Source organism: Tachysurus fulvidraco, chromosome 16, assembly GCF_022655615.1.
Source record: "Tachysurus fulvidraco isolate hzauxx_2018 chromosome 16, HZAU_PFXX_2.0, whole genome shotgun sequence".
NCBI classification, from domain to species: Eukaryota; Metazoa; Chordata; class Actinopteri; order Siluriformes; family Bagridae; genus Tachysurus; species Tachysurus fulvidraco.
In genome coordinates, this window is record NC_062533.1 from 9,675,670 (window position 1) to 9,697,784 (window position 22,115).

Consider the following 22,115-nt stretch of genomic DNA (forward strand, 5'->3'; position numbering starts at 1 on the left):
GGCCAGATAAATTGGTAGTCTGCCTCCCGAACATTAACTCATATGGTGAGAATCCAGTCGAATCATTACGAGTACAACTGTACGCGTGGACTAATGGCTTCACAAAACTCTTCCAGCAGGTCTTCTCTTTGTCATCCAATGTCCCCATCATCTGAACGTTGCTTCAGACACACACATTATTGAGCATTAACAAAAATTTATGATTCTTTCAAAAATTAAACAAAAATTGAGGTGTCTGACTGGAGTTCGTTAGATTACTTGTCCCTTCACGTGAAGAAGTACATCAATTGTATAGTTTATTATAGCTTACACAAAGTGCTACTGTGTGTCTACCAACAGAAATATTGCCAGAGCTGGAACTGAAAACAAATAAAAGACTTCTAATATATACACCTCTTATGACATTAACATACTTTTTTAAGGAAAAAACCAAAATATTCATTTTATAGCATTTATTTAGTACACATGTCACCATGTATTTTTAACAGCATTCTCAACAACAATGAGCAAATAAATTAAATACAAGTAAGGTTCTTTTTAAAAGCACTGAAAATACAACACAAATATAAATGTACAGAATGGGAGACAAGAAAAACAAAATAGCCCAAATATTTTTTATAACGTTGCAATTTTTGCAATAACCTACGCAAAAAGCAGTGGAATTTCCTCCACCAAAGTGGTAAGTTAGAAAGCTCAAAACAGCTCAAAGAGTGTTTAGTTTTTTCAGCTATGTATCTTTTGAAATAGCACAAACTTCTTATGCTTACAAAAGACACATAGGAAAAATGCAGTATTAATACATCTGCCTTTAAGTGAATTGTTGAACTGCCACCTAGTGGTCATCTTTTTGTGAACAGCTACACACAAAAATCACAGACAACCAGAATACATAATTGCTTTTAATAAACATTAAGTCTGGGTAATAGGTTTTTGATGATGTGATGCTTTATGTTACATATCATACTGAGTGGATTATTTTTCTGTGGAGAATGCTCTCTTCATGAGTGGTGGGCCTGTCTTTCCAATGTCATACAGTGACTCCAATGGAGGAGTGCTGAGATTACACCAGTCAGGAATGCGGCCTGTCTGACTATAGTAGTCTCTGGACACAGACCGACTACCCAGGATGTCCTGCAATGCTCCGAATATAGCCCCTGCATAGGTAATAGAGAAAAGTATACAAAGATGATTATAAATGCCTATGCATTGTTTAGAGGTTACAAGTCTAATGATCATCTTTCTTACCTCCGAGCCAGGCAGTGCAGTTTGGTTTGGCCGGTGGACTGTGAATGCGAAAGCTCTTGGTGGCGAGAGCGTCACGGTATTTGGGTTTTTCTGCCATTAAGCGGATTTCAGCCAAGAGTCGATGAAGGAAGCCAGGCAGCATGGCTGTTCCTCCAATTACCATCAAGTTCTCAGACAGAACCTTACGTGTGTCGATGGGGCACTGATGAGGAATAAGCAAACAGGTACAAGAGTCTTTTGGTTAGAACCTGTAGAATCATCTTCTGCTTTGGGCTTTTCCTGTTAGGGGTCGCCACAGCGATTCATCTCTTTCCACCTCTCTATCCTTGGCATCCTCTACTCTCGAACTTCATGTCCTCTTTTAACACATCCATATATCTCCTCATTGGCCTTGCTCTTGACCTCTTACCTGGCAGCTCCATCTCCAACATTATTCTACCAATATAACCATCTCCCTCCTCTGTACATGTCCAAACCATCTCAATCTAACCTCTCTGACCTTGTGCCCAAAACAGCCAACCTGAGCTGTCCCTCTGATGTGCTTGTTCATAATCCTGTCCATCCTTGTCACCTAAAGAGAACATCACCCTCCTCATCTCTGCCTCGTCGTTTCCTCACTGCTACAGTCTTTAACCCATACAGCAAACCTGGTCTCACTACGGTCTTCTACACTTTTCCTTTGATTCTCGCTGACACTCTTCTGTCACACAACACTTTTCTACACCCACTCCAACCCACCTGCACTCTCCTCTTCACCTCTTTTCTACACTCCCTGTCACACTGAACTCTGAATACTTAAACTCTTGACCTCAGCCCCCGGTAACCTCACTGTTCTACTTCTCTCCCTCTCGTTCATACACATGTATTCCGTCTGAGGCTACAACCAGTAGAATACAGACAATAATATTCTAAAACTTTGTGGATTAATAAATAGTGCAATGTAATTTGAGATGTTGAAACACAGATTTGAGATGATGAAACTGAAACACAGAGTGGAGATTAGTGCAGATTGTGATATTTTGTTTTGTGTTTTTTTACCTTAACAAGAGTGTCGAGCACTAGTGAGGCAACAGATTTTTCTTCATTATCTTGTTCAAACAAAATCTCAGCAACCGAGTCTCTAGAAGGAGAGAAAAAAATGTATCGTTCAGGTCATTTTAACCTAATTATGTCTGCCCCATTTGTATAATGACATCAATGGTATAGTGTGGTAATATTTAGTATGTTAGTACTCAGTTTGGAAAGAAACTCAAGAATGTGCTGCTTATGAAGTGTTATAGTAAGGGAATAACTACTGTGCGCATCAGTGTGATTGTCCTCCTACATCTTGAGTACCAAATGAAAGAGAAACCTCTCAATAAAAGCATGTCTTAACTACAGTTAGCTGGCTAGTCCTTGGTGTGAAGAGAAAAGCCTTATTATATTCTGGAGATTTTGTGCTCCATCCAGTCAAAAAAAGTTTAGCTTGAACCGGATAATGTTAAAAACATTAACTATAATCTTCACTAACATTTCAAGACACAAAACTGTTGTACAGAAAGACTCAAATCACTTACTCTCTCCTGATATGAGAGTTTAAGGTACAAAAACATGTAAAAACAATACTACAATCGTATGCAAAAGTTTAGGAACCCCTGACAATTTCCATGATTTTCATTTCATTCTCCTCAGCAAATTTGGTCAACATCTCTGATTCACTTAATTATTAATTATACATTTTTTAACAGTTTGACAAGAGAAAATAATGCCAAAAGACCCTAATCCTTTTTCCTCTTGTAATAAAGTAATACTTGTACTCATAACTGTTTTTTATCTGTCTCTCACAGTCACACTCTCTCTTTTCATTTTTACTAAAATTCCTATGCACTACAGCTTTAAACTCAAAGTCGCAGTATAATATCATTAAAATGGATTTGTACGTGCACCAGTCAAACGAATAAAAGTAAAACAAGAATCCATGTTTTGGTAAAGGTTTTTGCAGGCTTACCTGATAGATCCCTTAATGTGAAGGATCTTCCTTCCATCCAAGGGATAATCAGCATCTGGTGGAGGAGCAGGTCTCTATAGACAGAAAAAATGTGCTGCTCAGAACTAATTCAGTGTTTCTTACACACTTCTTGCATCAGCTTAAGCAGCACACAGTACAGATAACGATAAAAATGACCAGTGTGATGTTCTGAAGCAACATTCAACTAAACAGTAAAGATAAGTCATAAAACCTCTGCAGTTCCATCCATGTTGAACTTGGCCTCCTGGATTTTTAGGCCTCTCTGCAAGTCACTGACAAAGCATGTCCTAACTAATTACAGAAATGGACAGGACACAAAAATTAAACACATTCAATTTTACAGGTGCCATAATCTCCATCTTTTACTGATTTATTGCTGTTTTGGAGCTTACCTTTAACATCCTCTACAACTTCTTCTGGTATGGTGCCTAGAGCAAAGACAATACAAATATCAGAATAAAGATCCTGCCCTATTCCAATAGACCTGATGAGGATTTGTAAATGGCTGGATTTGGTCTGATTAATTAGAAAAATCTGAAGGGGCAAATGTTTCTGCTGTTTTGGTCATCCTACCAAAGTGCAATTAGCAAGTAGATAAAGTAAAGGCTTTAAAGACGAGCTGTAAACTTATGCAGCAGTATATGTACAGTAGCAAAACTTTACCCATGGTGGCTGGTAAACTTTGGCCTGTGCTTAAGTCTGTATCCACTGTGCACTGTTCTGTCAGCAGACTTGCCAACTCCCTATACAGTGATGAGAAAAGCACATTAATGCTCAGATACACACAGACATACCAGGTCCCACCAAGAGATCACTGGTTAATACTACCTGAAATCTGGATTTTTATATGCTATAGTTCCTAACTATCACATTCTCTGTGTCAATTCTGCCACGTCAATATACTGTATATAAAAGTGTTAACACCCTTAATGTGTGTCAAATTCCACATTTTACATGATCATGTTACAACTCACTGTGTCCATTTTAAAACCTCATATTTAAAAGCTTTTACATATAAAACAAAAGATCTTTTCACCAGTGAGATCATCTGACTTACGTATGAATGGCTTTCCCACCCATTGGCAAGGCCTCCCATGCAGACAGAATGGGAATTCCTTCATAAACCTAGTAAATGATCAGGAAAATCCAAACTTGTATGTATAAATAAAAGGAGTAATCTTTTCAAACCACTCCTGAACCATATCTAATGCAGTGTAGAAAAAATCCAGGCCACTTGGTAGTCTCCTTCTCAGGGCTTTGAAAGTTTTCTTTTACCAAAAAGCATTTGCAGGACTTGGGACCTCAGCATTTGCCACTGAGGACTCAAGTGGGTCTGCAGGCATTTGTTCCAAACTGTCTAAACAGGCTTCCTGTATGATATATGAACTGTGGATGAAATTTGCACAGCTGAAAAGTTTAATAGTCAGTTCTCGAAAATAATCGTTTAACACATGCTGAAAGGATACAGGCAAAACCAATGTTTCTGTATATCCACAGTCCATCACAAGAGCAGAGTTGACACCTAAAGTCATGATGGACATTAGATGGCTGGGAGCAAACAGTACTGATGGCACCTAGATGGGAAGAAAGGCACATGTTACAACAGAGGAGAATCATTTAAACACTGTTTTAAACATTATAGTAAGCCGAAGTGATTCTGCTTTACAACAGTAGAAAAGGCTTAGTGCAGGAAAATCTGGTACAAGGTAGAAAACAAAATCCTTGATTCCAAAGATCTAGATAATTAACAAACAAGACTGAATAAAGACAACACTTACTGCTTAATTCAAGCTTTTTTAAACAAGCCAGTTCAATAATTAAACCAGAGAGGGTAAATAAATTGTTTCATCTATAAAAGTCTGTGAAAACCCCCTTTTCGGACCGAATGTTTCTAGCCCCGTAGCTGGTCTCTGGTCTGACAAGCAGACTTCAGCAAAACATGTCTAGTTTATTGGCTCTGCCTCAATCATTTTTAGGTTTAGTATTGTGAAATACTTTGCTGCCATTCAAAGCCATGATGTGATTCACCATGGAAGCCTGCTTTAACGAGTTCTATTTTTTTTTTAAATTGTACATTCGTTGGGTTTTCTAACCACCACCTCCATAAACAACAACAAAAATAACTGTAAATAGAGTGATGGGGAAAAAAGACAGCTCATTTTATTTTTTTTACACACAAAATGGGGTTTCATACTGTGAGGCAAGGCCTGAACTGACGCCTTACGGTGGCATTTTCTCGCTCCTCTCAGTACTATAGCCAATCAGAGCAGTGCTACAACCTCTTCACCATCCCAGAGAAGAGGACAGAGATATGGTAAGGGCCAAGTCACATGTGAACTAATGTGGCCCTTATCCAGAGCGACTTACATTTTATTTAATTTTTTTTACAACTGTGCAGTTGAGGGTCAAGGGCCATGCTCAGGGGCCCAGCAGTACCAGCTCGGTGGACAGATGAATTGAACTCACAAGCTTCCGATTGGTAGCCCAACACCTTGCTGTGAACCACCCACCTCCTGGGTCTTGCCTTGTCACTGCTCCTCACCCACTGAAGCCCGCATTGCACCGAGGATACCAAACCACAACTAATTTTCCCCCTCTTCTCGCTGCGCCTTGAGACTTCACACACAAAGACTGCTCCACTGAATTGCATGATTAATAAAAATGCACTTAAGTTCACGACTTCTGACTTCTGGTGTGTTTGTGTTCATCCCCCTCACAGCCAGCTTAGTGACAATACAAACGCATACATCACACTAGCTTAAAAAGTGGCATATTCTATCAGTCATTGAAATCCATGCAACATGATATCTGACACAGCAAGATCCAAGTGATTAAAAAAAAAGATCAGTTTAAGAGTGTGAGATCCATGTAAGGTTTTCCAGTGATGTTAACTTGATTAATACTGTTTCATGTTAATGAGTCTGTTACCTCAAAGTGTTTAAAAAAGACCCGTGATAGTGTTTCTCTGAAGTGTGAAGGGCAGAGTATAGACTCGATGATGACCACTCTTCTGTCACGTGGATTCACAAGCAGATGCCTACAAACACAGCAGTCACAGTTCAAATCACATAATGATGATCGTATCAAGAGACATACACAAGATGTTATGTGCTGATGTGAGCCCGGGTATGGAAAAGCATGAATGAAAATGTGATGTTTATCCCTTACCTAAAATACAATGTGTGAATGAACTCTTTCAGGTTGGTGTACAGCTCCTCTGTGTTTATGTTGTACTGTACCACCTTAATAGGCTGGAAGGAAAGAGACATAATATCCATATTCACTTAAAAAATATAAATTATGCCACAACTAACACACAATCTACTTTTTTGACATTCTCTCTGTAGCCTAGAGCTGGGCAATACAGATTTTTCAACTTTATGAATGATTCTCAATTAAGGTTGAAATCCAAGTTCATATGCAATCCAAAAAAAAAAAAAAAAAAAAGCAATTTCTATAGTTTTTTTTTATTATTATTTAGTAACAGCCCCATCAAGTGTATTTAATGGTAGATATCCGGCTCACCTGCTGAAGTCCAGGGCGCAGGATTTCACTAGGAATAATAAACCTAGGCCCATTCTCACCAGCAAAGCCACATCTTTAAACAAACAGACATGTGTTTATTTATATAAAAAGTACTGCTTAAGTGGTGAAAATATAGAGGTGCAAACATCTGATCACTTGGATTAAAAAGGCATTGAATTAAAAGGCAAAATCTGAAATGCAACAGTCAGGGGAAAAAGTTTTAAGTATTAACATTTACAAATGAATGTGTAAACAATAAAAGTCTGGTAAAGTGATTAGTAAGTCTGCTCATTGTCAAATACTGCCTTCTTCAGGTGGGTTTTTTTCAGGTTTTTATTTTTTTTTATTTTTATAAAACTATAATGTTCTGTTGCAGGATTCACCCTTCATATCGTTTATTAAATTCTATAGAATTATATTGCAGAGAAATTGTAAAGTGGACAAAACGCTGTCTTGAGGTTTCCCAGCCTATAAAATGTTATTATTGTCATTTTTCAAGTTGTAAACAGGCCCATTAGCCGAGCAGTAAGTTTCCACTGTATCACCGTCCCACCAGTGACCATTTAATAACACACGGATTATTTTACGCCTGAAGCAGGTTCATTAGTTCTTTAATTAGGTTGATTAGTTTTAAGAAACATCACATCATGAAGTTTTCTGCTTCTCTTGATGTCATGCAACATCCTGCACCAGGATCTATAGCCATTCCTCGTGTTCACACAACAATAAAGACAAAAAGCAACCATAAACTTAGAGTTATAAGATAAAGCTTCTGTTCCGCATTTTACTTCACCACAAATGAAGCTAACTCTCGTTAGCTAGCGTTGCTAACGATCCTTAGCAACGTTAGCACTTACTTTGTATATGCAGCTCCTAAATCAATAACAACAGCTGTTTTCTCTCCTCCGCTCCCCAAAACCTCAAACAAGGGCATTTTTAATTAACCGAGTGGATTTATAACAACAGTATTTACAGTCAGAACAACACAAGCTACAAGCTAGCTCCTGATGCATTTACAGGGCGGGGGAAAGGTCCTTCACTTAGCAGACCTAGCATTTGCCTAATTAAAATAAACAACACTATTTTTTTTAATTCCTACAAATAAAAATGAATTACTTTACTTAATGACACAAGATGCATTATATAACATTTCGCCAATATGTCTGCTTGTAAATTGTTACATTTTCTCCTATCGTTTTTATTTTTATTTGTCGAAAGGCAATATTTGGGTCAGCAGTAACGGTGCAACACAACATGCGCTGTTTCTGCTGATCTGAGACCAGCTGAACGTCGTTTGTTAGTTAATAATATCGGTAAGATTAGTGAAGAAGCTGATCCGAGATCAGATATAATGAACGTTTTATCGTCACCAAGGCTGCTTGGTGCTGATGTAGACCAGCGATATCTGATGCCACAATGATGGTTTATATAAAATTGTTTCAACGTGTCAACATAGAATTGTTCAGAAAGCTGCATGAAAAAATAAACATATTGTACATTGTACTATCTATGGGATGTATGTCTATGAACTGATTAATAGAAATACATCCCAAAAATCAGTGGAATAATTAGATTGAATTAAAAAAACAAAAAACACACACACAGTTGTAGATGGAGAAGATGATCCTGGATACAAACAACTGGGTGTTGTCTTAGTAAAAAAGAAAGATTTTGGGAACCTTTTTGTTAAGGAAAGATTTAAACAGGATTCAAACATGCTTTTGGGGGATTTTCCTCGTTATGGCATCCGGAGCTTATAAACCATAACAACATCCACAATCTGGATCCAGGGTGTTTCTATACCTCTACAGAATGAGGTCCACAGGCTGACTTTAACACACCAGGTAAGAATCAGTGATTTGTATATGCTTCTACATCATGACACTAAAAATAAAAGAAGCTTTGCTGAATAATCCATAATAATATTATAATAATATAATAATAGTATTATTATAATCATCAATAACATAGGTATGCTTGCTCATGGCGTAGGAAACACAAATGTCTGTGTTTACAAATATGTCACCCAGATTGTGAGTGATATGTCTTTTTATTTGCACTTGGTAATTTGCCTTTATACTGCGCATAGATGAGAATCAGAGCTATAGGTACAGTCTTTATAATTGTATGTGAACAATAAAGAGAAGGAAAAAAGGCATTAAACACCAGTGATTGTAATTTCCATAACACCCCCCCACACACACACACACACAAATAACAATAGAGTATTTATTTACTGGCTTTCAGGTTCACACTTGCTGAAATAAAATATGTTACAATAATTCATCATTAACAATGGTCTGCACATTGATTTGTGCAGCCTGCAATAGGGCGCTTTGTCGTGGAGAATGAACAGTGCTATTTTTAGGGGTTTTGTGAGTGGAGGAGTGCAGCAGTGGTGCTGTGTCAGGTTCTGCAGGGGAGGTGTGTGTATTTTTGCAGAGAAGAGATAAAGATTTTTTATTTGTTATTTGTCAAAATGGGGTGTTAAACATAATTTTTTTTTTCCTTCAGTGCCTTTTCTGTAGGTTCTACTTCACATCTAGCTCTAATCAATGTCGATGATATGGTGAAGTGAAAGGTAAACATTTTCACTATTTCTTTCCTAGGTGAGTTCTGGATGTGTCCAAATATCAATCCTTAGGAACCCCTTAGGATTCCCTTAATCTTCGTCTTCTCAAGCCACAAAATTTACATACTCGACAGTCAGTTAAGAATGTCGCACTGTGTACTACTTCAAATTCTCTTGTTGGTTGTGGCATGTTTCTCCACTTGGGCTGCCCCATTAAGGACCACCTCCTTGCTACAGGAAAGACGTTGTGAAAGAAGAGAGCAACAATCAAGAGATACCAGTGAACATCCAGTGAGCCATCATGATGACAAAATGTGCTTAGTTTCTTCTATACCCCTGGGATCATCCCCTTTTGTACAAGAACCTAAAGGAACAGCAGATGTCTTTTCTAGTGCAAAGCATGAAGAGATGAATATTGCAGTTACAGATGCCATCCTGGGACACAAGATAGAGATGTTTCAGAAAAGCACTAAATCTTACACACAGTACCATGAAGAAAGCACTGAGCCTACTTACGAGAGTTCAGCAGAGGAAAAGAATCTGAAGATTTTACCTACAACTCCACATGAATCCCTTTCTCTCATGGACTCTACAGTGGGACCTGAAAATGAAAATACAGAGAAGGAGCCGCCAGCATCTCCAGAGAATTATTCTGAGCGGAAAGTAGGGCCATTTATATTGCCAATACAGCTGAGGACAGACAGACCTGCACCGACACGAGGTGACTACATCAGCTTACCTTACAGTGATATAGGAGAAGATAAGGGGACTGAACAGCCTCTTACAAAACATGAGGGGAGATGGGATATAAAGACAAACAAAAAAAAATTTGATGAACTAAAAAGTTCGAGAGGAATTTCAACTGAACCCCCATTCTTTGCCCATGCCTCTGTAAGCCAGTCTCCCAGGAACATCAACCCAGCTGTTACAACTCCAACCACTTCACACAGTTATGATGGACAGACTGGAGGATCTACACAGGACAAAAAGAGTGTAGCAGAGGTAAACTTCTTTACAGCTACGAAGCAAGATAAAGTATTGGTACCTGGATTACTGACCCTCAGTTCCAGACTGGCTGAGCTTGGAGACACCTGGACAGAACCAGTTCAGTTACAAGGAGGTATGCACTTTATGTGATAATTGTTATCATCACATTATTTACTATTTTGAATAAATTTGTGTGTTTCTATGTTTTTTTTCATGTTGAACAACAAAAATGCTTTTTATATTTTCTGCTCCTAACGTATTGTTCCAGTGAATATACAGCACCTGCATTACTTGTATTTTCAGCAGTCATTTGTAAGGTTTTGTTGTTACCAGAGGAGGAATGAAAGAGGTGCAGAGAGTGAAAAAGATAGACTTTGATTATGAGTAGCAGGCAGAAGTTTTACTTGCTCTACTTTGAACCACAGTGGGAAAATGGAGGCAGCCTAATTACTTTCTATTTTTATCATTCAAAATTTAAATAAAAAGAGTGGCTATAAAACCGGGGAACAACTAATGATGGACATGCTGCTGCTATATTTGGAATGGCTGTGCACATAAAAAAAAAATATATATATTAATTTTGTAAAAATTAATTATATATATAAAAAATTTGATAAGTGAGTACTCACAAGAAAATATTTTTATTTGAAGTTTCAAAATAAAAGTTCAGTGCTGAAGATATGCCTACTTAATATCTGTACTAATTGGCCATTTTATAATAGCCACACTAAACAGATAGTGCTTCAAATTTATGTCTTCGCAATTAGCCATCATGGATAGAGTCAATTTTATCAAGAATTTTCTATTATAAGATTGCTGTACCAAATATAAAAAAGTATTAAAACTATTTTATAGACATCTTTCAAAATTTTAATTTAAATAGTCTTATTTGATGCTCAGATAATTTTGTTTAGTTTATTTGGCTCTAGAACATATCAAAATGATTTACCAGTGTAAGAAATAAATTTTAAGTTAATTTACATTCAATTTCTAAGTCAATTTCTAAATCAATTTGCTAAGTCATTTTGTGCCTTTTTTTGAGGAAACAGAATTCAAGATCGTACCGAGTTCCCTGCAACTGTGAGGCAACAATGCTATTTGACAACCTATTTTTAAATGCTACATGGGAGATTGCTTTTATTTGAGTCATCGTCAACATCAGGAAAGTATTTTAAAAAAGGTCTTAAAATGCATCTTATTTGTTTCTCCTTTCTTGAAACAGTCGAAGAAGCGAGCGTCTTGCCCTTGTTACAGGAAGTGGGCACAGAGGCGACCATGTCTTCTGAAGACCTCCCTTTGATCTTTGAGCCACTTGATGATGTCACACCATCCAGTAGTTCAGCATTGGCATCTGAGCTGTCTGTCGCCATGGTGCCCGCAACAGGGATGGTCAGGGAGTCAGAGCAAGAGCAAACACTCTCCATGGATACAGACCACAGTCCTCGTCAGTCTTTTCCAGGGCCTTCGGATTGGCCTTCACCATGGCAGATGTCAGGTGCCGAGAACTCGGATACTGTGTCGTCATCTCACATGCCAATCAGCGGGCCTTTCTCTGAAGCAGACGTGGATCGTAGTGAAAGGACAGAGAGGCTACAGAGTGAGAGTGCATAAATGCTGTCTAGTATGTCTTGTATGTATAGTATACATTTAATGTGATGCATAAAAGGTATTACCGATTCATGATATATAATAGCCATCAACCATAACCAAAATCAAAGAAGAACAAGAGGTTAAAGTCATTGAAAAAAGTGACATGTTCTTTCAGATCCAGATGTCCTCCTAACGTCTGTGGATGTACTTCGTTTGTTACCTTCTCCTGTGTCAGCCACCACACAGCAGGTTGCAGGCATGAAGTTGACTCATTCTGCATTGCTGAAGCCAGTGTCCGGGCTGGAGGAACTGGAATCTCAAGGTTTGTTCTTACAGATATGCTCTCTCACAAATAAAGCTTATTTTGTTACTCATATTGTCTTCCCTTAATTATCCAGAGAATGAGGATGAAGAGGATGAATATGCAGATGAATCTGAGGAAGATGAAGAGGAGAGTGAAGAAGAGCTGACTGAGGTTCCTGCGCATTCTCCTACACGTCCTCCTTACAACCTCATCCCTCCTCCTCCAGTCTGGGGTCAGAGGAACCAAGGCCTCAGTGAGTCTGTATCTACACTTATGGACTGTGAATAGAACTGTGTGTTGTGTGGTAGATTCTGATCATCTGGAAAAAAGGGATATGAATTTGATTAATAAATATATTTTCCTTTTATAAAGCAATGAACAGGACTACAGGGCAGGGCCCATATTCATACAGATTTTTATTGCAAAGAGTTGCTCTTAGTGACGTAATTCTACGAAAATTCTTAAAAAATGTGGGCGTTTCCCCTAAAAATGAAAGAGAAGATCTTAGTAAAGATAAAAACCCTTAGTAAAAACCCTTAAAAGAGCTTAGGTTAAAAAGTGTTAGGAGTTGTGAGAATGACTTTTAAGAGGCATAAGAAATGTGTTGCGTACAATATCATATATGATTAGGTCATGTAGGGATTAGTTGTGTGACCAGTCATATTAGAGATAACATCTCAGACACAGCGCAGAAATATATAATATATATAATTTGTTGCTATGACATTTCTGTGCTGTGTAGGAGATGTTTACATTTACACTTCCAATACATTTACATACAGTTACATCTCTAATATGATCGGTCACGAACGTAATCCCTACACGATATAGCCTCAACTATCTTAACATAGAGGCAAAGTGAAGGCTTATAATAGACCATATTTAAAAGTGCTGCAATTTTTTTTTATCAATTTTTTATTGGACAACTAATCAGTCTTCAAAAGAATATGTTATACCTAGCAATGGGTTCAGCCCTGCCTCCTCTACAAGATAAATGTTAGAAATATTTTTCTTGTTAGAAATGTTTAAGCTAAATTAGGAGCTCTCTGAGATCATTCTTAGCATCTTTATGGATAGGGACCCTGATGAATATGAACTGCTCACAGTGAGTTCTCTATTCCTATGTTTGATAAATAAATTGACATTTATTGTTGTCCTTCCTAAAAATGGTAATAACTAAACAGCACATGTGAAGCCAGATATTTAGACATAAAATCTGGATATGCTGTCAAGATAGATTTTATTTGATATTTTTGCAAAACACAGGTTTCAAAATGATCCACACTCCTCAATAAGCTCTTCTTGATCCTACTGTAAAGATTTTCAATCAAGTTCAAATACAGTTTAAGATGGTGTTGCATTTGGTGGGTTGCTTGTAAAACATTTTAGACAGCCCTTCAAAAAAAAAAGCATGGTTACTGATGTGGCTTTAAGATGCCATCTAATAATCTCAAGCATCAAATAAACTGTGTTGTTGTGAAAGTGTGCGTTCTTCCTTCCTATGTAAGACTAAAATAACAAAGAGCAAAGAAAATGATTTTGTCCCTAAATTAGATGAAGAGTCATGAATTATTTAACTGGGATTATAAGTTTAGTCATTATTTTCTAGAATTCTAACCAAGTTTGCATATTCTTGTAGAGTGCATACTCAATAATGATTCAAATGAAGATCTTCTCTCCTAAAAAATGCTTCATCTACACACAATACAATGTACAGTACAATTGCTTGTAAACCACATGCAGTAGGATCATGCTGACACATAATGCCTTTAAGTGACTCTGAACTCAGATTTAGATGAAGTTTTAGTTCAAATAAAAAACGTAGCCTTTTTTCGCGCTAACAATTGTTTGCTTTCTTGCAGTACGCAGCTGGGTTAAGCTGATACGAGAAAAGGTAGGTGATTTAAAAAAAAAAGATGAATGTTAATCATCTAGTGTTAGTTTTTCACTGCTCAATGTGGAAAGTAATACTGTTTCTTTAAGGCTGGCTATGTTTCCGGGATGTTGGCACCTGTGGGGATCGGTATAGCTGGGGCACTACTTATTGTTGGAGCTCTTTATGGCATCCGGATGATCCATCGTAAGAGGAAGAACAGCCTGAAGCAACAGAGGAGAAAGGTAAACCAGACAGAAAAAGCTTCTTTGTGACTCATGCATAAATTACGAAATGTGTGTATGGTACATGTGCACTTCTGATTGCTATTTTGTTTTTGTTGACTACAGCAACCTACAGAAATCAGAAGTGGGCCAGACCAAGCAATGCTACTAGCTGATAGCTCTGAAGATGAATTTTAAAACACTCGATACAAAATGTCCGTCCTCATGATCATTTAATGCTTTAGCCATCTCACAGTATTACATGTCCTAACAACAGATATTTGGAAAAAACTTCATTTTGTGAAGTTGGTCTCATACTAATTATTTAAATGTACATTAAGGTGCATTTTACTGTGCTTAATGGCACTCAAACATCAGCAAATTTCTATGGTTTAATATCGGTGCAAATAAATAAAATGTTAGTTTGGACAGAAGATTTAATCAGAAAAGCTAAGACATTCTTGGAGAGCTCCCAAGTGGTGTAACAGAAAAGCTTTGGTCATACCATGAGGAGATTAAAAAAAACAAAAACAGAATTGGTCATGGGAAAGGAGGGATGGCGTACTCTCTTTCCTCTTTCAGTCACCAGCCAATCATGGGCATCTGTCCTCAAGTATCGTTTTTACATGCATCCAGCTTTGGTGAACAATATGACCCAAACGTGATATAATATGTATCTTCTGTTTATACTGAAACTGTTTATACAGTATTTGGATGGTTCTACATAGCCAGCTATGTCTTTTAAAGCAAGTACTTGATGTAGACATCCATGCTCACTGCTAAACAGAAAGCAGTAAATCTAATCTTTAACTAATCTTTAGCTACATTTGCCTTGTAGATTCAGTCAAGGTTAAAGTCTTTAAAATTTTTGAGGTTTGAAACTTGCTTTATTTTTTAATAATCTGTAATCGTGCTTGTTTTTTTCCATTAATGGATTAATGCTCGGTATTCTGACTATTCAGTACATTCCAAAAAAATGAAACCATTTTGACATTGTGTTATTTTGCACCTGGCTAAGTCCATATTGTCTGTCTACTCTCCAAGAACTTCACTGTATTATTAGGAATTATGCTCCTTAATCTGTTGCTATAAGCGAATGCATTAAACCACACATATTAATCAGTACTGCAGTTTCTTTAAGAAAAGAAATGTTAATATCAAATTAGCTAGTTAAATTAGCAAAGCTACTTAACGAAAGGTAATTACTGTAGCTTGCAGCATTTTGCCAAAGGTGTGTGACATGTGATGATCTTAAATTTTAATCTCCGTTACAGGAAAAATAGGAATAAATCTATATTGGCAAATCTTTACTGTCAACTTTTGAAAGTACAGAAAAAAGGACATTTGACTTTTGTAAAGCTGCGCAACAAGCCTGTTCTGGATGATTGACTTTTTTTTTTGAGGTAATGAGAAAATTGTGTAAATGATTTTTTCCTATTTATAAATTCTGACTACAAGCCTACTGTATTTAGAATAGATCAAATCATTTTGATGTGCAAAGCTCTTTAAAAGAAAACTATCATTTACAAATTGAAAATTATTCTTTTTATTTGATGCAGCTGCTTATGCAATGGGAATAGTTTTCTAAGTTTTTGCTAACACAAGCATCAGATCCTCATAAAAAAAAACAGACAGAAATCTAAAGGTATTATTGTTCACTAATGGAGTACACTATGTTTACTGTAGCCCACTTTCTGAAAATAAACACAAGCTCCATGAATGCATACAACTGTATATATTACATGGATCATGTTTGTGCATAAAGTATACATTGTACTGTACAAGGTTTATTGCTGTATTACTGCTAATTATTGTTAACAGCTCTTAGATTTAACATGTTGTTCCAATGCCTTCGTGACAATCTAACAAATTGCACTTTGTTATAAACATGTGTTTATGTGTTATTTCTGTTGTCATAATGACAATTAAAAGGACCTAAGAGTAAATAACTGATTTCCTGCTGATTTATGGCCCTTTTTTCTTCACAAGTTCTGCAAAGTAGAGTTGACTTAGTGATGTAGGAAAACAGAAAATGGCTTGTAACTCCAGATTTAGTCCACAAAATTACACCACAGAGAAAAAAAATCTAACTTTATTTGACATTCTGTGCTGTCCACAACAATTAATAGACCAGGATATGTTAAAAAAAAAAAAGTCCAAGGTTACTGTGATGAATTTAGAAATAACTAAATGTAAAAGTAGATGTAAAAACATGATGTTGTGTAAACCCCAGCTTCACAGAAAGATAAGGACCCAGTAAAACCAATATATATAACAAATCACACATTTGTATATAATAATTAAATACTAATCCATTTTGTTAAGGTAGTTCAGCAACTATAATGAGTTCGTTATGACAATTGAAAGAATTTGCACCAACAGACATAAGACTAAACAGAGTGAGGAAAAACAAGCACATGTTGCTTTTATGTGTCCGGATCTTCAAAATCACCTGCAGCAAATAATAAGAAACAATGTAATAAACAAAATTCATACTTTGTGCACTTTTCTTTAACAAATGTTGACATGAAATGTTATTTTTTTATGATTACCCGACTTTTTTTTTATGAGTATCCGAAAGTTTAGTCATTTTGACTGGTTTTTAACGTATATTCACTGAGCGTAGTAAAACATTTCAGTATCTTAAAACAAAGGCAATAGAGAACATGTTTAGTACTTAGATCAGCTACTTCATTTTTTCCACAACTTTTAAGTGTGTTGATTTTACTGGACATGTGTGAAAGCCTTAATATGAAATATAAATATAAAATTTGACCAGTTGCTATTGGCAAAGTTTGTTAAAGGTGTTTAGTAATGAGGACATTTTTACATGTGACTACAGTTAAGCATGAACTACAGCTTAATACAGCCATGGAGAAACACCAGAGAAACTGGCTCTATGCTTAACCAGATCATGTATTTACTTTTTTTAACACTTCACGTAGATTTAGCATACTGAAAATCTGACAGATAACAGTTACATTCCATAACTGTAGTTATCTGCTGTGTTCCGTCTTTTATTAATAATATTTGGCTTTAGAGTTTTTCTCTAATCTGCCCATGACTTTAGCCATCCAAAAAACTGCTGGATGTGGGGAACTTATCAGACTGTTATTGTCTGCTGTGCTCAGCTAACTGAAGTAGGAGAAGAGAGATTGTCTGGGTCTTCTTCTGTTTCGACTGAAGGCTCTCTGTGGAAGTTGTGCTTTTGCTCTAGTGCTGCACTCTGCCTGTGGATCACAAAAGTGCAACATACTTTCTGACATCTCACTTTCAATTATAAAATAATTGTAGAAACCTATTTTCTTTAATTCAAAAGCTAGGCAACATGAAGCTACCGTAATAAAATTACATTTTCTCACAGATGCTGTAAAAGTTAAAACAAATTTTATTTCAATTTAGTTCAACAAGGGCTCTAAAATGTGAAATATCCAGTAAACTTTTCAGCTGCTCTCATTTTCCACATACATTAAATATTCCAGTTGTTTACTCTCTTCTATCCGATCTAGACACCACCTCCTGAAGCAAACACCTAATATATATATGAAAGCATTGTGTACGGTTTGCATCTTTCATAATTTCTGGTTATGAAATAATATTAATTATATTGTTTATATACTGTATTTTAAATATTTCTCAACAAACAGATACAAAGCATTAAACATAAAACAAGGCAACAATCCAGAGTGTAAAGCAACATGAACAGAAAAAATGCTCGCTCATCATGGATAACATTGGACAGAATTATTGTGTAAAAAATTATTCAAAGGATGCAAAAGTATGTTAAGGCTGTTACAAAATAATAATTTTACCACACATACCACATTCTCCCAGTTTCTGACCATTTTTGTTACTTACGTACTCTGTCTTGTTTTCCTTATACTTCACATTAAACAGTAAAATATTCTATTTATCTTTTGATTGCTTGAATCTGATGCTTGAATCTGATGTAATTCAAATCACGTGTTTATACTCGTTCTAATAACTTATAGTCTCTTCTGCAGTACTAACTAATTCACAGGGACTTTTATTAGATACCGCGTCTTGTAGTCTATGTTTAACAATAACAGGACATAAAGACTGTAATCATTTAGACAGTGAAGATTTCTGTTATGAGACCTTTATGTAAGGAGTCTCTGGTGTCAGGGGTTTGTAAATGTTTTTCTTTTCTTTTAGTTGCAGCATACTCCCAATGACAAAATGAGTTCCAAAGCAAAATGTGTAAAACACGGAAAATCTGCTATCTTCCATCTTACTTATTACTTGACATAATAAAGGAAAACTTTTTTTGTAATTGTTGATGTTACATTCTAAAATGAAATAAATTGTCTATGATGTAACAACAGCAGAATTCATTCATAAACTATTTCTCAAATATTCTTCTTCTATTCTATCAGCATGACCAACACAAAAGGTGTTTTGTGAGTTAGTAGTTGGTCAGACTAAGTTTTTTTTAAGACATGGATTTAAAACTTGGATATTCCTGCTGACACAGGTAGAATTTCACACGGAACCTTCCGAAACCTGAATCTCTCAGTTATTATGACTAACGATAATTTGTGAATATGTGCATCAGTACCACATTAAAGAGCTCCCGTACATGATAAGTGTTTATTCTGTCTTTTACACAATGTATACTTGCTCTTTTATTTCAATAAATCTTTCATTAAATCTAAAACTTGATGCATGATTCAACAGAAGCTTATGGGGAAATGACAGCTTTGGGACTAATATAGAGTGGAACTCTTCCACCCATGTAGAAATCACATATCAGCTTCAACAGTAAGCACATTACTTGCACACGCTGCTCACAGCATCCCCTCAGTGCAATCAAAAACACACCACACTACATAAAAAAACGTACTTTTTCAAACCACTGTGTAACAATAAACAAAATGGAAACAAAATGCGTCTTATTGAAGCCTCGAGTTAAACACAAAATGTCTTGTGTCAGTTATTTGTTTCAGCCTAATCTGATTTTTATCTGCTAGAGCGCTGCTTAGAGTTATACCAAGTAACTCTGAGTACTTCAAACGCTACACATGAGATTTTTTCCTTTGTGATCCCTGATTCTCACAGAGATATATCAAGTTTTGTACTTTGTTTAAACAGCAAAAATAGCCTTTAATGATTGTGCCCAGTCAAAACTGTGTTCTGATCGAGCATACTGAAGAAAGAGAGGCTCAGACAGCTTAGCGTAGCCACAGTTTGAGCCGCAAAGCGTCCACACCATTGAGATAATATCTGAAGAGCCGCTTGTCCCTCACAAAACCCAAGTTTTCATACAGCTTCAGAGCAGAATTGTTAGTGATCTCTGTCTCCAGAACCACCTGGAATAAACAGATTCATACAACACAATGTGGCAATGATTAAAGAAAAATACAAAATAAAATTTGTTATATAAGCAAAGGTTTGTTACAGTTACATTTGTTTACATTTGCTCTCAAATATCATGCTAACTCATCCATAAATAAACTACCAACAATCACTGCTTAAATAATCACTATTCTTATTCTTATAATTTACTATTTGTCCAGTACAATAATCTAAGAAGTCTGACTTGTAAAATAGTATGTGGCAACTCACTTCATCACAAGCTCCCTCCACCATAGCATTGATGGCCTTCTTTACAAGGTTAGTACCTAAAAAAAATCAAAACACAGTTTAGAGCAAGGTTTGCCAAGAACATGTATGTACAAGGTCATGATAAATGCATTTCCTGTCCACATCTAACAAAGCCTGGTCATTAACTTAAGGACAGAAATCCTCACCAATGTTTTTTCGACGATATTCGGAGTCCACAGCAAGCATAGCAATGTATCCACGCCGAAACATCTTCTTGTGCATGTCTAGTTTACACACAATTGCTCCCACACAGACCTCCTGTACCATTGCCTGAAATAAAAATAAGTTATAATCAATCATTACTAACTTTATATATAGTGATAAAATCTCTAATTTGTAAGATATTCAAAAAAAAAGGATAAGAGCCAGAATTTTTTTTTTAACTTTGTCTAAAACTCTTCAAAAGGCCCTCTTTATACACCATGCAGTCAGAGCTGTAACTATGAGTTATTACAGGGACTAGAGAAAAGACAATTTATCTAAAAATGAACACGGCACTCTTATTCATTAGCATTCTCATTCTCGTCTGCAAGCACGTATTAGATAACGTTGAAAATAATATTCTATTTCACCAATATTCCATTCAAAAATTATGGATAAATAAAGTTAAGCATTTACAATGATGTCTTGATCTAATCACTGCTTTATTGAATACTGTTGAAATTGCTTCAAGATTAACATGTATCATGGAATAACATCCTAGGGGTCAGTCACAGTGCTTTTTTATGGTGGAAACACATTACTAGACAGATGTGATCCGAAAGCAGGATAAAATTTCAGATTGATTTGTTGTTAGATTTTTTTTTAATCTCTTATTTGTGCTCCGTGTCCGTGTGCGGTCCAGCAGTAAAATGTAAATATGCACACTTCTTATATATAACCCCCATTCAGCATTACCAGAGCTTCTCAACACACAGGGATACGACTTAGGTTTCACTTGCTGTCCTCAAAGCTTTGCAGTTTTAGTGGATTAACCATGCAATAGATACAAATGCTATTAATTTTACAATTTTACAGAGGCAATTTTTTTATACAGCTTGTGCATCAATAATTCATGGTGTTTGCCAAATGAAAACTATTCACCTGCGTGCAACTATTCAAAAAGTCCATCCAACATTTCACCACTGGTCCAACAAACAGATTAATATTTATTTGCAGTTTAATCAGCAACATTTCATACTGAGGTTTTGTCAGCATGTACAACCTCATTGAACCAGATCAAAGATACGGCTTAGATAAATTTACCTACATACCAGAAAGCAAAGCTGTGGCCAGTTGTGGATAAAGTACCGGTACGTATATATGGAATAAGGTTCGGACAGATCCTTAGTTATCAGTCTCATTATGCCTGGCATCTGAAGTTCAGATTCATAATGCACATACACAACATCCTGACTTTGGGTCTCTTCTGTGGCTGGTGGTGAACGGTTCAGATTTAGCCTACACATCTCTAATACTGGTCCATCAGCACCACAAACAGTCTGATATGCTACAGCAGGTCCTTGATCAGTCCTTAGGTAACATTTTGTGACTTTAATACCAAGATCACGTCCTATATTTCCATGAGTTTGACTGTTGTCAACCTTTTGGTTTACATCATGGTAAGATGATAAACCTAGTTTGTGCTCTGGGTTGCTGGTGTTTGGGTCACTGTTGGATCTGTCACAGTGATCTGAGGTGGATTGAAGTTCATTTAAACTCTCATCCTGTTTGTGATCGTGGATAAAACCTGACAATCCGATACAGCTGTAGCCGTTAATCTGTCGCACAAACGTTTCACAATGTTGGTTCTGTTGTGAGAACGGGTCCAGTTTACATCCGCACACATCCGGTGTCTGTCCTGTATCTGTCACGCCCGAGTCCTGCAGCTTTCCACTGATGGTCTCCAGTTCCCCGGGGACAGAGCGCCGAATCCCGGGGAAGGAAATCATCTCTGCCCGGGATCCGCTACCAGGCCCAGATGGAACCGCGGCCATCCGCGTTCACGTTACAAACCCTAATAAACGCAGCAGTATTCACCGAGTTTCATACAGAAGACATTGATTAAACGACAGCTCATATTTAGCCTCACGTTAACTCCGGCTCACTCACTGTCTACACCGCGTTGTTTACCTCACTGCCGGAAAGCGCTGCGTTGCTCGAATCGTCATTATTGCTGCAAA

General features: G+C 36.7%; 3 protein-coding genes across 4 annotated transcripts; 1 reads left to right on the forward strand and 2 right to left on the reverse strand.

Moving 5' to 3' along the window:
• Positions 1–437: 437 nt before the first annotated feature.
• actr10 (actin related protein 10) lies at positions 438–7,822 on the reverse strand. The gene is made up of 13 exons (XM_027149457.2): positions 7,636–7,822; positions 6,779–6,851; positions 6,422–6,504; positions 6,182–6,290; positions 4,720–4,827; positions 4,311–4,378; positions 3,917–3,996; positions 3,646–3,681; positions 3,465–3,544; positions 3,233–3,306; positions 2,284–2,365; positions 1,246–1,447; positions 438–1,154 (listed from the first exon to the last, which is right to left on the reverse strand). The coding sequence occupies exons 1-13, from the start codon at positions 7,710–7,712 to the stop codon at positions 973–975; spliced, it is 1,254 nt and encodes a 417-aa protein (XP_027005258.1). The 5' UTR covers positions 7,713–7,822; the 3' UTR covers positions 438–972.
• Positions 7,823–8,150: 328 nt separating this feature from the next.
• On the forward strand, positions 8,151–16,286 carry LOC113644527 (armadillo like helical domain containing 4). 2 transcript variants are annotated; one of them, XM_027149449.2, is made up of 8 exons: positions 8,151–8,622; positions 9,388–10,470; positions 11,560–11,934; positions 12,163–12,249; positions 12,326–12,484; positions 14,094–14,125; positions 14,215–14,349; positions 14,455–16,286. In XM_027149449.2, the coding sequence occupies exons 2-8, from the start codon at positions 9,495–9,497 to the stop codon at positions 14,524–14,526; spliced, it is 1,836 nt and encodes a 611-aa protein (XP_027005250.2). In that variant the 5' UTR covers positions 8,151–8,622; positions 9,388–9,494; the 3' UTR covers positions 14,527–16,286. The 2 variants fall into 2 exon arrangements, with proteins under 2 accessions (XP_027005250.2, XP_027005249.2); XM_027149448.2 differs by having other exon boundaries at positions 8,153–8,622; positions 12,103–12,249.
• A 116-nt stretch (positions 16,287–16,402) lies between these two features.
• Positions 16,403–22,100, reverse strand: LOC113644534. Its single transcript, XM_027149465.2, has 4 exons — positions 21,207–22,100; positions 20,100–20,223; positions 19,915–19,970; positions 16,403–19,658 (listed from the first exon to the last, which is right to left on the reverse strand). Exons 1-4 carry the CDS (start codon positions 21,927–21,929, stop codon positions 19,521–19,523), a joined length of 1,041 nt encoding a protein of 346 aa, XP_027005266.1. The 5' UTR covers positions 21,930–22,100; the 3' UTR covers positions 16,403–19,520.
• Between the last annotated feature and the right edge of the window lie 15 nt (positions 22,101–22,115).